This window comes from Oxyura jamaicensis, chromosome 8, assembly GCF_011077185.1.
Source record: "Oxyura jamaicensis isolate SHBP4307 breed ruddy duck chromosome 8, BPBGC_Ojam_1.0, whole genome shotgun sequence".
Taxonomy (NCBI): domain Eukaryota; kingdom Metazoa; phylum Chordata; class Aves; order Anseriformes; family Anatidae; genus Oxyura; species Oxyura jamaicensis.
In genome coordinates, this window is record NC_048900.1 from 29,851,825 (window position 1) to 29,868,329 (window position 16,505).

Here is a 16,505-nt window from a genome sequence, read left to right on the forward strand (position 1 = left end):
AGTCCAACCTCTGACGTAGCGCTAACAAGTCCTCCACTAAGCCATATCCCTAAGCTCTACATCCAAATGTCTTTTAAAGACATCCAGGGACAGTGACTCAACCACTTCCATGGTTTCTATGTGTTTTTTTGGGGTTGCAAAACCTAAACTTGATGTCAGTCAAATCTGGTGATGGAAGGGACGTGGGAGCTACCAGCTCAGCCTCTCGTCCCGCCGAGCGGTGCTGTGCCGCGGTGCTGGTGCTGGTCCTCCTCGGGCTGACTGCATCCTGAGTGGACGTACTTGTTTGTCAGTAATCCACAGAAGCCAGTTCAGCTAAGCATCAAAACAAACAAAGCAAAACAAAAAACCCCACAATTTGTGTCCGAGCTCCTTTGCTTAGCATTTTCAGAAAGAAGTCAAGCTTTCAAAGTAAATCGGAGTCCTCTTCTCAGAGGGCTGAAGGAGAACAGGTACTGGAGATTGTCCTCCCTTTAAGTTAGAGGAGGAATACAGGAATGTGCACCTGTAAGCTCTGGTATAAATTAGAAGAACTAGTCTTTATCTTTTTAAATATTGATGTCCCTTTCAGTAAGTAGAAAGGAATCATGCTGACATGTATTTGATGTACCTTTAATACCTAAGTAAGATCTGCTCAGCATCATCAATTTGCCCGTTTGGTGCACTTATCAAGTGACCACTGTTAATTACCCTAGGACGAGTATATTTTGCAAAGACCAACACCAAAAAAAAACTAAAAAAAAAATAAAAATAAACTTTTTTTTTTGTTAAAACCAACACAAAACCCAAACCAAGGACAGTTTGCAGAAGTTCATCGCAGCACAGGCCTGCTATAGCTGAAAATAATGTGTTCCTCTTGAAAACTACATGGCGAACAGGGGCGATGCCAGGCCAGTCCTGGCAGAAAGCTCCTCCCGCTCTCATGCTGAGCTTGTACGGCTTTCACGTGAAACCACAGGAATCTGACCGCACGGCGCTGAGGATCTGGTATGTTGCAAGAAGCCCCTCCACTGACCGGCCGAAAAGGGCTGGAAACGGGCAAATCCTGCGCTGCAGTCGGAGGTCTTCAGTGGGTGAACCACTTGTCGAGATTTGGGGCGGGAGGGGAATCCTACAGGTTTCAGCCGCTGATCTGTAGCATCCTTTTTGAAAGGCAGAAATAATTCAGGTGCTTTCCATCTCAGTATTGCTATTCAGCAGCTTATCAGAGGAGTGCATACGCTGATTTTTAAATTGCTATTCAGCATCTTTTCTTGCTACTGAGTGTTTGAAAATGAGTGTATTTGTAAGAATTTCAGCAAAAACATCTTTGTTTAGAAGGCCGGAATGATTACTTTCAGCTATGAGGCACTGCAGGTAGCATCACTCCAATGGAACAATTGCTTTCATGGTGTGTATTTAGTATCTTTATGTAAGGCAATAAATGCTGGTTTGGCAATATTCACAGAATTAGAACAGCGGATTAGAGAATCTGTCTCGTTTTCAGACTTTTTTCCATAAGCAGTTGTGCTACGTAGTATTCTTCCCTTGAAATACGAGTTCTTATGTTAAAGTTGCTGTTGTGGCAAGAAGCAGAACCTAACCAGGGCTTCACAACGGAAACGAAGTCAGCCGGGGACTCCCTGATTACAACAGGGTCTGTCAGGCAGTCTCAGAGACCGATAGAATACCTCCAGAAATTTGTACTTAAATGTCCACCCGTGGAGTCTGTTCAGCTGAAGTAGTTGTGCCTACGTGACTAGCACGGACTGGGATGTTAAGCGAGCTTCCCAGTGCCCGTCACATGAGGCCACGGACACGCACGCAAGGTCTTGTGCCCCTGTAGTGAGGAGACCCAGAATAAAGGTGGAAAAGAAGGGGATGCCAAAGAGCCACCTCTCCGGTATTATGCAGGCTTTCTTTGTAAGAACAAAATTAGGGCACAAGAAAGCAAAATCTGAGCAAGCTCCTGGTGGTGCCAAGCTCTCCTAGGGCCGGCCAGGGCGCGGGTCACGCAGCCCCGACTCGTCTCACGTCTCCGCGGCTCCGTCGGCGAGATGGTTCCCTCCTGCCAGTCCGTCCTCCCCTCCGGCCTCTGGTGTCCCACCCTTGGCCTGCAGCCTGCTCGGCTCATGAAACAATGAGGATACAAGATAAAGGACTGCGCTTTGTAAGGCGTCAGATAATTTTTGCTCCCAAAGGCTGGCAGTGGCAATTCTCCTGGGCTGCCTCGGCGTGGGTTTTGGCTGCAGTGAGGCCGAGCTACAAAAGACTCTGAGGCAAGTCCTGCTCTTCTTTGGTTCTTTCCCTCATTAAATTTTGAGCTCTCTCTCCCATCTCTGGGTTGGAAGCTGCTCTGCTCTTGATTAACACTGGAGTTTTTGTTGTGTTTTTTTTCTTTCCAACTCCCCCCTTTCATGTAAATGATGGCTTGCTTTTTTACTTGCTTTTTTTTTCTTTTTTAATTAGAAGAATAAATGCTTGCATTCATGCACAAATTGCTTTGAAGTGCCGTAGGAATTCAATTCACGAGCCTCTCCTTGGTCTCAATTTTTAATTTCTCTGTGAGCAGATAACATCTAATGGCTCGGCTCTTTCCCGAAGACTGCATTTGTTTTCTGCGGGTTGCGCTGCCTCCTCCTGTGCCCTGAGATGAGTTAAACACGAGCAGGACCGCTGAACCGGCCGGCCTCCGCTGAGCGCTCCTGCCAGCTTTTGTTTAACGTCGGGGTGACTCCTGCTGGGCTGCTGCTCTCACAGAGCGAGGGAAAAGTGCTCCTGGGGACCACAGGGACTCTGCTCAGCGGGAGCGGGGCTGCTGGGTGCCCTGGGTCAGCCCTGCTGCTGCTGGTGTCATTGTCTCTGCGAGGCAGCCGACCTTGGATGAGTGCTAGCGATTCGCTTCGGTGGGCTCTGGCACTTTCCTCTAAGTCTTCTTCAGTCTGACCATCCTAGCACCTAGTTGCTACTTTGCACCCGTGCGGTATTTTTGGGGGGTCCAGGGTACACCGTTCGCTTCTGGTGCAGGTCTGTACCATCGTGTCGATAATGTCCGATGGTCTTCTGGCTCGTGAAACATAATGGAGAGGGACTGTCAGATAAGTAACCTGTTAGTGAGCTTGTTCCCTGAGCTCATTCCGCTCCTGGTTGGAAAATGAGAAGAGGAACGGGATATTGCCAGCGCTGCTTGATGAGTAATTCTATTTTCCTCAGCACTTAAGGAAACAACGTTTCACTGTGCTTAACACTCAGAGAGGACAGGGGATTTCAAATGCCAAAACCAGAGAGAAAATTAAACTAGCTTGTTTCTGCTTCTGTAAAAATCCGGTGATTAATCCAGCGTTTTGGCGTGGGGGTCGTGGCTGTGGGACGGGCGCCGAGAATCCTGAGTTGGCTGCAATGGGATGTGAGCTGTGGGGTTGTTGGCGGGAGGGGGCTCTGCAGCTTCCCTGGGCAGCCTGTTCCAACGTGGGACCAGCCTTGCAGCGAGTAAATATTTTCTTGTGACCAAGTGGAATTTCACAGGCTTTAATTTGTGCCCGTTGTCTCCCGTCCTGTCTCTGGGTGCCACGGAGGAGAGCCTGGTTCCCTCCTTCGGGGATTTGTCCACACGGGTAAGATCCCCCTGCAGTCCCAGTTCTCTGCACGCCTCCAGCTCTCCCAGCCACTGCGTAAACCAGGTGAGACTAGTTGGAGGAGTGTTTCGAAAGGCTCCACCTGCAAATGGGCCATTGTCCATGGTACGTGCAGGAATTACTTCTTTGTAACCCATGCGATATGTTGACATTTAACTGGAAGATTTTTAATGCATACACGCTGTCCTGTCAGGTTCATTTAAGGCTGTTTTTTAGCCACAACACCTATGAGAGCCAGCCTGCCAAAAGCAGCCACGTGGAAGCCAGGAGAGGAGTCAGGCGTGCAGCTGCAGCGGCTGGAGGTGACAGACCTCGCAGGCACCAGCCTTGCGCTCCCGGAGCGCTTCTGGAGGCTTGTCCTGTTCACCCGGGTGTGACGGACAGAGCTGGCGTGCCCGGGCTGCTGTGCCCACAGACGCGGGTGGGAGTCGGTGCCGGGAAGCACCGGGATGGGGCTGGCCTCAGGTCTGGGATCAGCTGAAAACGTAGCAGTTACCTAAGAACAACTTTACATCCAAGTTAGCCAGAGTGATGGAGGTAATGAAGATAACGCAAAGTGTTTATCTCCCGGAGTTAGTTTTTTATCTGCTTTTAAAAGCATTTGGGAAATGAAATGGTGTAAGGCTTCAGGAGCACGAGGAATTCTTCCTGCTCCCTGCCTTTCAAACAAGGAAATGGGGGGACTATAGCAAAGCAAAACGACACAAATGAGGTAGGGAAATACCTGATCTTGAAACTTCTGCTAACGAATTAACGTTGTAATCAGAGGGTGCTCCTGTGCTTCTTGTTGTGGACACCGACGCGGACAGGAAAGCACTTGTGTACCGACAGTCTGCGTCAGGTTGTTGCTGATAGATGATTGTTCTCTTGGAAAAAGTGTAGTGCCTTGCTTGGAGACAGCTGAGATCTGGCTACAGAGCGTGTTTAAAGGTTTAAACCTCGTCGCATTGGGAATGCAGGCAGCGCTGGGGGGTTACGGTTCAGAAGCGCTGCGGCAGCGGTTTGCAGGGGCAGGCTGCCGTCAGGGCGTTAGCTCCGAACGGTGATGGCTCTTGCTGAGAGATCCTGACAAATGATGCTCTCGGCCGCTGAAAGAAAACAGCCTGTATTTGCGTTAGCATCAGCCCATCCATTTTATGCACAGAAGTTCAGTGTAATGATGTATACATTCCTACGTTTAAGCTGGCCGGTCTGGGGCTTTTTTTTTTCCTGATTCAAGTCGATCTGTTTAATACGTTGCTCTAGCCTCAGTGTTTCTGTGCTGCAGCGCTTGTCCAAGCAAAGCCAAACAGCTTCTGCCTCGATTGTGTTAAACGCATCAGGAAAAAAAATCATGTGCTCTCGGTTTCCCATCCCACCCTCCCTCTTTCTTTTTTTTTTATTTTTCTTTTGACTTCGCTGTAAAATTACACGTGTAAATCAGGGTAACTCTGCGTTGTTTGAGCGGTGGGCACAACATCCAGCCAAATACTGCCCAAGGAAGCATAAAGAGCACCAAGGCGACTTGTCTGTAGACTTAGGAAGACTGAAAAAAGGCAGGGAGTTGGAAAATGTTCTGTAGGAGTACCATTGTTTGTTATTTTTACTTTAAAAGTAATTATTAGAAATGTGTTACAGTGCTCGCCGTGCCGTCCTGGTGCCTAGAAGCAGGCGGGTGAGACGGCAAGCTGCTCGCTCGTGTCGGCATCGGATCGTCTCACCCTGCACCCGAGGGCACCCGAGGAGGAACAGAGAGCTCAGCCCGAGCACTCTGCCTCTCTGCAAGCCTTGTCCTTGGGAGGAGATCAATACAAATGTCTTCTGGCCGTTCTCCTAGGAGGGCAAAAGATAGCAGCCCTCGTCATTGTCAGTTCTTAAATCCCTTCCTGGGAAGGCTGCGAGGCAGTGTCCCCGTTCAGGGACAGAGAATTGCAGAGGCGCAGTTTTTGCGGGTCCTTTCAAGCTCTCAGGCTGCAAAACTTGAATCTCAGATTCAACATTTCGCTGCATTTGTGTTGCTCTGGGTTGCTCCGGTAACTTCAGCTCCGTTTGGTTATAGACAGTTAATCTGTTTTAAATACACTGAAAACGTGAAGAAATCCATATAAATATTGTAAGTTTCACATCCTAAAGTCTAGAATGGGGGATAAGGGTAGGGAGAAAAAAAATCCCCTTTTATTGAGAAGCCCATCTGCTTTATATTTGAAGGTTGGGTAGCATAACTTTCCTTTTTCTGAAATACTGCCATTGACATTGTCATGAGTATAACTTTAGTCAAGTTACATTGGCTAAATGAATAATCTTTTTAACATGTGGAACTAATTTTCCTAGGGTATTTTCCCCTCTCACTCTCTTCCCCCCCCCCCCCATTCCCTTGAAAAAGGAGAGGGAAAAATCTGCCGGTGCCTGATTGCATTTTTGGCAGATCCTCACTTTTCCATAGTTTTCCCTCACTGTAAATGCCCGAAGTTTTCCAAGGAAACACGTTTACAAGAACTGTGCTGAACTCTTTCCAAGCAATGCCCTACCTACTTAGCCCCTCCGGTTCTGAATGCAGCTCTTGAAATGCTCCGAACGGCTTTTATCTGCCACAGGCTGATGGCGGTAGGTGAGCTGTAATAAACACAGGCTCTGCGACACTTTCTCCCCTCAGAATTAAGATCCATCTGCAAATGCACGCCTGCGTTTTCAGTACCAGGAGGGTCTGTGTTCGGTTTGCCTGTGGGACAGCGGTGTTAGGTACTCTGAGCGTTTTCTCACAACTGAATTTCTTCCACAAATTCCCCCCCATTCCAGCTAACCTTGTGTAAAGCTTACGTGTAAAATAGCAAAATCATTCCATGAAGCTGCCAAAGGGATGTTTTAAACGGTGGTGTGGTTTGACAATGCTCTAGCAAGGAAGACCAGCAAGCGTGGACTGATTCTGCCTGCTCGCAACACGCAGAGCCTTTCCAAGCAAAATGCAGGTGCTGGCATAGGAGCAAACAATATCCTTGCACCGAGTGAGATGGGAACAGGAGCGGGATTTCCACGTGGTGTCCGAATGCTGTTGGCAGACCCCGAGCCCCAGATACAGCTGGCTGCACCTATGCAGGTATCTTGCTGTAATTTTGCAGTCATTTACCATACAGATTGCCCAAAGAAGTGTCTGAAGGTCATGCAGAAGTTGAGGCTTCTTGTTGTGGGTTAAGAAGGACACCGGGAGATCTCACCGGTGCCCTGGGCACCCACTGCACGGGGGGCTGCAGCAGCCCACTTGGGTACCAGCTGCACACAGGGCTCTTGTGCATCTGCCTCGGGAGGGATTACCGGGAAGGTTTTGGTCCCACAGAACCATTTTGCGGCTTGGTGAACTGGCAATGGCCCCTGCGAGAGTCTGAAGGAAGATGCATGCTCAGGCCTCTGAATTCAGAGCCAGCTGTTTTAAGAATAAGCACTTCACCAGAGATACTGATGATTTTAAAAAGTGCTTGTTCAGGTTGTGCTCTCTGTGCTCAGAATCAAGACCCGTACCTTACCGCAGATTGCTTTTGGCTGTTTTCCCTATGAACACAAGGCCGATTTGGGATCGGGTTACCTAACAGCACTGAAGACCTTGCAGTGATTCTCTGCAGGTCTGCCCATCAGACAGGTGGAGGTGTGAGGAGAGAGCATCAGGCCGATGTGAGGAGCTGCTGGAGAGGATGGACAGCAGGGGAGAAAAGGGGAGAAAAGAGAGGACAACAACAGGAAAACGAATTGGAAAAGAGAATTTTAAGTAGCTGACAGTAGATGAACTGGGCTGGGACTGCAGAAATCACAGGTTATGGGAGTCCTTACATTCCTGCTTTTATTTTTTAATTTTATTATTATTAACTGAAGATGCTTCTCTTCTCATGGTGCCTTGCTCTCAGGGAGAGGCTCGCACCCACAAGAGTACGGACCCAGCATAGCTCTGGTCTCATCTCTTTGTCTTGCTGTCTGAAGAGGATGCCTGGCGCTGCTTGACAAATAGTGTAACAAAAAAAGCATCAATTAGTTAAATCCTTCCTGCAAACTTGTTCTTTTCTGAAACCCCCTGAAAGAGAACGGTGTTGGCAGTACAACGTGAGGACAGTCCTTTGGGATGCTGAGCTGCACTGAGCAGGGGCTGTAGCAGAGCTGCTGGGGGCATTGCTCTCGTCGGAGTTTGCCTTTTGCTATGATTTCCTCCAATTTAGTTTCGTATATAAATACATAGAGAGATTTCTTGGAGGAAAACATGAAGCATATCCTCGATCTCACGGGAACCCACTATTTAATGTTTCTCAGTTTTAGAAAATGGTAACAAAACATAATGTGATACGGCTTCAGACACTGCAAAAACAAACTCCAGAAGAAGCCGCAGGTTTCCCTCAAAACAGTCTAGCTCTGCGAGTTCCATCATAAAAAGGATTTGCTATATATTTGTTTGCTCACTTTAAAACATTAACCTTTAAAATAAGAAACAGACCCTGGTTAGTTGCTACTTGAGGTTAAGAAGTGCTGCAGCCCCGCTGAGTTAATACTGCTTGTATTTGACACGTGTACGTTTTGCTACTGCTGGTTTGTATCCTTGCTTAATACGGTCATTTTTTCATCCTGTCATGATCCAAATACGAGGTAACAGCAGTCCATGTCCAAAATCTGCTCAAACCTTTTCTTCCTTAAAATGCCTTGCAGTACAGATGTTAAAGCAGCCTCAGTGTATTTACAGCTCAATTAATGTTTTGCTGATCTTGTATTTGTTTCTCCTGATGCTCTTGGTCTGTAAAAACTCAGTTCTTGTTGGTAAGGGGATGGATTCGTATCTCGCCTGGCAAACAGCGATGTGCAGCTGCTTGGCGGCTCTCAAGAGCAGCTGCTGCTTGTGTTTGGTTGGGGATCTTGGAGGCTTGGTTTTGGGGGTTGTTGCTTTTGTGGTGTTGTTTGTTTTGATGCAGTGGTTGCGCTTTTTTGTCAAGTTGAGGGCTTTTGAAGTGCTTTCTTGCTGCAGTGCGTTGCTGCTGAGTTCGTTCTCACCTCAAGGCACTGAGGGAACATGTTGGTTAATATCCTGCTTCCTATGCTAACCTTGGTTTAGTCACCTCCCGAATTTCAAACTACAGATTGTGAATGTCCAAAGCCTCGTTTCAGTATGCAACCAAGCTGAACCCAAGCTGCCCCTTATCTCGGAGGCTCGGTAGGAAGCCTGACCCCCTTCTAGCAGGAGGCGCTGGCTGCGGCGCTATGCCCATTCATCACTGTCAGACCGCACCTGTGGAAGGCATCACGACGGCGGCATCCCAAATCTTCCCTGTCCCAAGGGGTCCCCCATGGACCCCTGCCCTTGGAGCCTCTGGTCACATCGTGATTTATCTCGCTCATCGAGTGCTTGTCCTCCAAGCTGAAAGCGAGGCAGCTGGTGGCACCGAGAAGCACTCGGTTACATGGAAGTCATTAAAGCTGGTTGGCGCAGAGGAGTATTTCCTAGGAAGTTGCAAGTAATTTGAACCAGACAGGTAATTAACAATCCTAGAAAAGCGAAGGGTCTCTAATGTGTTGAAATGTGTGTTTGTAAGACAAAAGCCAGTCTTCTGAGGACTCCATCCTGGCTGTGTTCACCCTCAGTGGGCTGACGTGGACGCATCTGCACCTCTTGGTGCTTCTTATCTGGAGATGTTGCAGGTCACCAGAAATCCTGCAGCGGTCCCTGCAGATACTGCATTTGATTAATTTTTGGTTTTTATGTATTAAATTTCCCTTGGCTTCTGCTCATATTGCTGGGCTTGAGTGCCACGCACAGTGAAACAGTGGGTGCAGCCAGCCCGGCAAGCGTGGGCCCCCGCTGAGGGACTTGGAAAAGGAGAAATGCAAACTACCCTTTCCCTCCTTTCCAGTACTGTAGCCTGGCCAAATCTAGAATTACGTGTCACTGCTGAAGCTTTCCTTCAGAACAAAGTATGGAAAATGCAGATGATTTCAAACTTATGTAGGTTCTGAAGACGTTTTCAGTTTTGTTTGCTTCTTAAGGTTGTGTTTGAAAACCGATGCTTTGTGGTGGAAATGAGGTGAAGGTTGCTTGCCGTTCTGGGTAATCTCTGGCAGCATAAAGAGTGGTAAGAACTCTGGGTTTAAAACCATCCTGAAATTTAATTCAGAGTTTGGATCAGAAAACAAAAGCTGCTTTGTCTTTCTGTATGTATGTATTTATTTATTTATTTTAAGTGAAAAGAGTTTATGGAAATCTGCTTGATGAAACCAAGCCACCTGAGGGGCTGAAATGCACTCTTTGCCCATGCCAGGTGTGTTACGGCACATGGGGACACAGCATAACCATGAAACAACTGTCCCCAAATCTTTAAAATTGCTGCAGAGGAATCGGAGTGGACTGACCAGCTTAATTAGTGCCACGGCCAGACCTTGGGTAGGGAGGAATTACAAAAGTGAAGGCATTTTTCCTGAGGGAAGGAGATGGCGGAAGAGCGGTGTGGGAAGGGAGCCCGGTCTGGTGGATCAGCAGGGAGCTGAGCCCAGCTCTGCCCTCTGCCACCATGATGGAGCTGGTGTCTTTTATAGATATTGGCTTTAGGGGAACTAGAGAAATGCAGGGAAAGCGAATGTTTTTCACACAGGTGAGCGGTGCTCAGCAAGAACCTGAGTACTCTGGATGATGATACACTTTAAATAGATGGTGCTGACTGTACTGGGTCTGGCTGGGATGTTAACTTTCCCTGCAGCAGCCCATACAGTGCTGCGCTCTGCACTTGTAGCTAGAACAGCAGTGGTATATCACACCGGTGTTGTGTCTGCTGCTGAGCAGTGCTGGCACAGCATCAGGACTCTCTCTGACCCTCCTAGGGGGTGGGCAAAAAGTGAGAAAGAAACATCAGCAGGGCAGCTGACCTAAACCAACCAGAGGGATATTCCATACCATATGATGTCCCACTCAGCCATAATAGGTGGAAAAAGGAAGAAGAGGGGAGGGGTGGGCTCTCGTTGCGAAAACGTCTGTCCTCCTCCCGAACACCGGCTACGTGCGTTGAGGCCCTGCTTCAAGGATGTGGTCAAGCATCGCTCATTTGTGGGAAGTAGAGAGTAATTTCTTTCCTCTGCACTTCCACATAGCCTTTACTTGTTTTGTTTAGTTATTCCCTTTCCCCTTCCCTTTTCCCCTTTCTTTTTTTTTTTTCCCTTTAGTTAAATTGTTTAATTAATAATAATATTTCCTTAATTATATATATATATATATATATATATATTTTCCCCTCTTTAATTAAATCATCCTTATCTCAACCCGTGAGTTGTTCTTTCCTTTACTTCTTCCCCTCCTCATCTGAGGAGGGGGAGTGAGAGAGCGGTTGTGGTGTTCAACTGCCTAGCACGGTAAAACCACCACACTGACAAAAAGGGGGGCAACCTGGGCGGGATCATTCAGGCAGTTTGTGATGGTGCAGCAGGCTGGGACGGTGCCGGCTGCAGGTGGGGTGTGACAGGGCTGGGTGATGGCCGTCGAGGCCTGCGCCGTGTGGAGCGGGGCCTGGTGGAGCAGCCCAGGCGGCGGCCATCTGCTCGGCAGGCCCCGCTGCACGGCCGGGCTGGGAGGAATGAAGTACAGACGCTAACGAGTGACTTCTCTTCATGTTCAGCATGTTTTAATCCCGATGAGAGGGTCACGGCCGTGGTTAGCAGCGGGGCAGTCACTGCGTGGCCTGGGACTGACCAGCCGCCATGCGGCTCGTGCTCGGGGTCCACGTTGAGCTGTTGGTGTCTGGGCTTGGTCCGTGAGGGCGCTCAGCTGGTAGGAGACACAACACTTCGAAGAACTTGTTTAGATCACAAATCAAGCTAAAATAGATCGAAAGCTTAGCGCAGGTAAATTCCTGCTCACGTTGTGACTCTATATAACTGCGTATGATGGTCTCTGTCATCATGTTGGACTTCTAGAAGCACAGCTGTGCTCTGAAGGCGCGGAGGAAGGGGTCAGCTCCGTGCTGAGGCCAGGAGGGCCCATTCTGGTAGCTGACAGACTGCTTCCTTCTCACTCCTTTTGATGTCTGCAGACTAAATGCTGCGTGGAGAGAAAAATTCAATTCATTTGAAACATTTTGCATCAAAATGACATGCTTTAATGTATTTTCTTCTGATGTTTAAATTATCTTTTCATCTCATGAAGGGGGAAGGAAAAAAAAAACATGTTTGTAGTTAAAGTACCCAAGCAGAACTTTAAACAAAGGTCTGGAAGAAGAGGAAGTCTCAATGTACAGGCAGCTTTTAAGAGCAGATTTTTTTCCCCCCCTCTCCTCTTTGGCTCTCTGAGACTTGTAAACTGAGGAGATTTATTGCTGCCCTTCCAAAAGCTGCTTTAGAATTAAGAGTTCAAATTTCTGAAATTCCTGGAGCCCTCAGGAGGGAGAGGGATAAGGGAGGAAAGTGATGATGGGAAGCGCAGCAGAGCATACTGAAGGGTTTTCCAGGCTGCCTCTGCCAGCTGTGGCTGCGGGTGTCCTTCCTAGGAGGAAATCAGCCAAACCTGCCTCAGGAAAACTCGTGGAGTTGCTAACCGATGGTTACCCTGTGTTTGGAGAATATTTAAACTCCTTTAGTATCTGCACTTACTGCCAATAATTCTGTGATCTGATTCTGTCTTACTATCTTGCTTAAAATCACAAGCCTTAGCAATTTCACCAGTATCGCATCAAGGGAAGGACACAAAGCAATGGGTGTTTTTTCAGTTTTCTAGTGTATAATCCTAAATATCCTCACTTTATTAGTAAACTAACAGATGTTCTGGGAGCCACAACCTGTTATGTTTTTTGCCTTCAAACATGAGAACAGATGCTTCATGCAGACCCAGAAGCAGGTACGGCTGAACTTGATTCCCCTTAGGCAGACCTGGCATCAGAGACTTCCAGGTGAAATGGTCCATCTCTGCCACAGATTTCCTCACGTGCACCTTTTGAAACTGCGTTCATGTGACTTTTGGGGCAAAATGTCTCTAATGCATCCTTTCTGATTTTTTTGCAGAGGATATTCAACTCCTTTGTGTACACGGAGAAAATATCGAATGGAGAAAGTGAAGTTCAACAGGTAAGTCAGCCCCCCCTGCCCACCTGGCACAGACAAAAGCTCTGTTTAGCTTCACAAACACTGTCAGCTTAGCGGTTACAGTTCTGTCTGAATTTATTGTGGCCACTTTTCTAACATGCAACACCAAGGAAAGTAAGTGGAATAGAATATAAATGGAAATGTATTGTATGAGCTGACTGTGTATTTGACAGTTTTTTGTTGTCTTGAAAAGCTTTTCCATCTGCTTTCTGTGGGTTCTTCCCTTTAGAAACAAAAAACAAATGCAGAGGTGGGGCCCTTGTGTAGTATCTCATGTTAATTGTCTGGTTTTCACATTGGAAGTGTCTCTTAAAACTGTTTTCATTTGAGGCGAAAACACTAATATTGTTTGTAAATATGGAAATGATATCAATTGCTGTATGTAAATATGAGACAGCTGTTTTAGGATTTTTTGTTGTTTTATGTGTTTTCTTTCCCCATATGAGATCACATTTGAAAATGTGGGGAAAATAAACTTTCAATTTAACATCAGGGTGGTGTATCTTTTAACATGTAGGCTGTTTGCATTTTAATGCATGTATACATTTGGAAAATCAGTAGTGGATAAATTTAAAGATAGATCAACGAGATCCCATTTTCATCTTTAAGAAATTAAGGTAGCAGTCCTGCACTCTTCCTTTTGCACCTTCATTTGGAACATGATGAATTTTGATAGCAGTGGCAGGCGCTGCTTGGGGGCTGGAACAAAGAACCGTCTTTTCCTTCCAGTTGAAGCACTGACTCATTTGTACAACCTTCAGCGAGTAACCTGACCTTCTTAGACCCTTATCAAACCAGTTTTAATGTTCAGTGAAAACAAAAGTGCCTCAGAGTGGAGCTTTCCCTGGGGAAAGGGGCACTGCTGTCTAGCTGTGCAGGTAGTCAGATGTGAGCTCTGTTGGATGTTTCCTAGAGCATATCGTATGTGCACGCGTGCATTAAAAAGAGTCATGCAATAGCAGCAAATTTATGTTCACTGTAAAATAGTGAAATTGCCAGATACTTCTTTTTTCTCCAAGGAATAAGCCAAAGCGGGATTGGATCAAGTGAGATTTTGAATCTATGAGCGATGGGTTTAGGCTTTGGGTGAATTTGAAATGGAGAGCGGGGCTCAGCTCCTCTGCTCTTTCAGAACAAACACGGTGGCTTTTGATAGGATTATGATCAATGCGGGAACTTGGTTAATCTGCAGAAAATGGGGGAGTGCCGGAAAAGTCCCAGCAACGCCGCGTTTCTGTTAAACAAAAACCGAGTCTTTGCTGTAGGAATCTTATCCCATACCAGCACTAAAGTGGAGCGTGCAGTAATGCTGACAAACTGTGTTAATATACGGCTGCGTGAGTGATGATAAGGGGTTTAAATTAGGCTGTTAGAATGACATCATGTAGACTTTAGGCTGAATCTCTAGTGTCTGTTAACTAAAAAATGGTAAGGTTTGCCCCCCTCCCCCCAAAAAAAAGTTGTTTGTGCTTAACCTTTGCTACTGCTTGTGTCTGTGTCAGATTTTTGTTCGGTGAGGTACAGATCTATGTGAGGAACGATAGAAGAAACTAGAGCGAAGAATTAACTCTAGTAAATTACCCAGATTCTGGCATTAACAATTGCTTGACCCTGTGGATAATGGAGTCTCAACCCCTCTCATGGAAATTAAGCGTTATGGGGGTTTTTCCTAGCTGCAGGCAGCTAAGGAACATTGATCCAGGTTTTTCTGGAGGCATGGTCTTGTTGTGGGACCCTGCCCTACACCTGCAGTTTGGCTGCAGAAGTGAAACTAAACAAAAAAATTACAAAAGCCGTCTTCACCTAAAGCTGAGGGGAGAGTGCACAGAGGTTTTGGGTGCCCAAACTGGGATCCTGAGCAAGAAATCCACTGCTGGCCGGGCACTGCACCCCCACTTCTGCTGGCAGCTTCTTTCCCTAGTGGCTGAGGTCGGACGCACGGACAGGAGAGAGGCGCTGGGGCACGCGCAGGTGCGCTCGCTGCAGAAGAGGAGCTGCGGCGTGGCCTCACAAGCGTCAGCCTGAAACCAGCCCGACATCTCCACCGAAGGCTTCGCTGGCTTTGACTCAGCAATCGGGTTTTCACGAGTGTGTCTGGGTGGTCTGCACACCACAAAAGGGCCATGTGGGCTAGATTATACGTATCAGATGGCTCTTGAAAGCCAAAAGTGTTTTGGGGAAACCAAGAAACCGAATTAAAACTTCTTTGAAGTTTTGACTATAGATTCTGCCCTTAGAAAAAGGCACTGCTCGTCTCTCGCTCACAGATGGACGTATTCACTCCAAGGAGATACAAATAACTGTCTAAACACTGTAGGTACTGTGATGAATTCTGAGCTGTCAGAGGAGAAAAACGAGGCCCCGGTGAAGCGTAATTACTGCGGTTAAAAGCTCACCGGCGAAGTGGATAGCAGAATAATTGAGCACTTCTGTTTCATTAATAACTGGGTCTTCGAGCCCTAATGAATCACAAGCGATGTAACCGAGTTTTATGAGTAAGAGGAGTGCATCGAAGGGGAACATCTTGAGCAAATGCAAACAAATGTAAGCAAATTTCACTCCCCTGTCATTTTTTCCTGCTTTTGCCATTCATTAACATTTCCTTAGCAACTGATACCCGAAGGCAATTAAGTACGGTTTTGTCAGCTGGGATTTTTGTCTGGCAGGCCACTGGATTGTTGTGTGGGTTGGTTTTTTATATACCAAACTGTGTAAATAATGACTTTCAGTTTGTTGGGAAAGGGGAAAAACTACAGCTGTTGGCCTTCAGGCCGAACAATTTAATACGCTTGGCTTTCTTCGTGCCACACAGGGAGAGGTTTACCTTTTGACGTTAATCTGCTTACACTTTTAAGGTCCAGAGTTGTAGGATTGCTTTCCAAAGTATCCTTTTTCACTTTCAATAGGTTATTAAAAATTGGATGACAGTTGCCAAAAATAACTTGAATACCTTTCCTGACAGTTATTTGCGTATCAGAACTCATACGCTAAGAAAATTGTGGTGGTGTGAACTCATGATGTAAAAAGGTGGAAAATGGTTAGTTTTAGTCTAGGTTAGCCCTTTTCAGGGAAGGCAGCGTGCGTTCAGCATCGTGCCAGACGTCTGGGTTCTGCAGTACAGAGAGCGTGACACTGGAAACGGGAGAGGAAAGTGGATGGCGGAGCAGCCCCAAGCAGGTGTGTGTTGAGCGGCCTCATGCAGAAAGTCTTGTTGCTTGAGCTCTAGCCAGAGAACTGAGAGTGCAGCAGCCACGATAGCAGCACAAATCCCAGGGGCTGCTCCAGGGAGCTGCTTCACCAGGTGGGTGCCCTCTTCCCCACTGCCTGAACCTTCCTGCCTTGCAAATTATTGCAGTCTCCAATTGGGTTCCCTTTTGATTGTATTTGTGAGCCAGGCTAAAATACCTCTAGGTTTAAAACCAGCCTAGGAAATGATGCACAGTAAAACAGATTTATTTAATTTTAATCTTCCTCCTAGAGGTGGCCTTGTCTCTTTGTCCTCCTTTCTGTCTTGATGACACAACCGAAGTCTGACAGCAGCACGCCCATCCCGAGCCCTTAGCCCTGCCCTGCCTCCTGCAGCGGGGGGAGCGCGGTCGGGCCACGGCACTCCGCAGGGACATCCCTGCAGAGACAAATGTGTGGTTGCTTCTGGTTCTACAGAGCCTGCCCGTGCGCCCCTGGTGACTGCTTTAGCTGAGATGGCCAGTTGTAAGGACACACGTGTCCCTTGAAAATTGCCTTGCTGGAATATTCTTGGGCATAGTCACTCAAGTTTAAGTCTGGGAAGGACAGGGACAGAGGAAGGACTTTAGTTTGCAATAAGTA

The 16,505-nt window shown here is 47.2% G+C and overlaps 1 protein-coding gene across 3 annotated transcripts in view; it reads left to right on the forward strand.

Annotated features, from left to right (window-relative positions):
* Positions 1-16,505, forward strand: part of CACHD1 (cache domain containing 1) — a 95,325-nt gene that overhangs the window by 20,541 nt on the left and 58,279 nt on the right. For all 3 annotated transcript variants that reach the window (XM_035333796.1, XM_035333797.1, XM_035333795.1), the window contains exon 2: positions 12,597-12,659. In XM_035333796.1, coding sequence (XP_035189687.1) covers positions 12,597-12,659 — 63 coding nt within the window. The remainder of the gene's footprint in view (positions 1-12,596; positions 12,660-16,505) is intronic.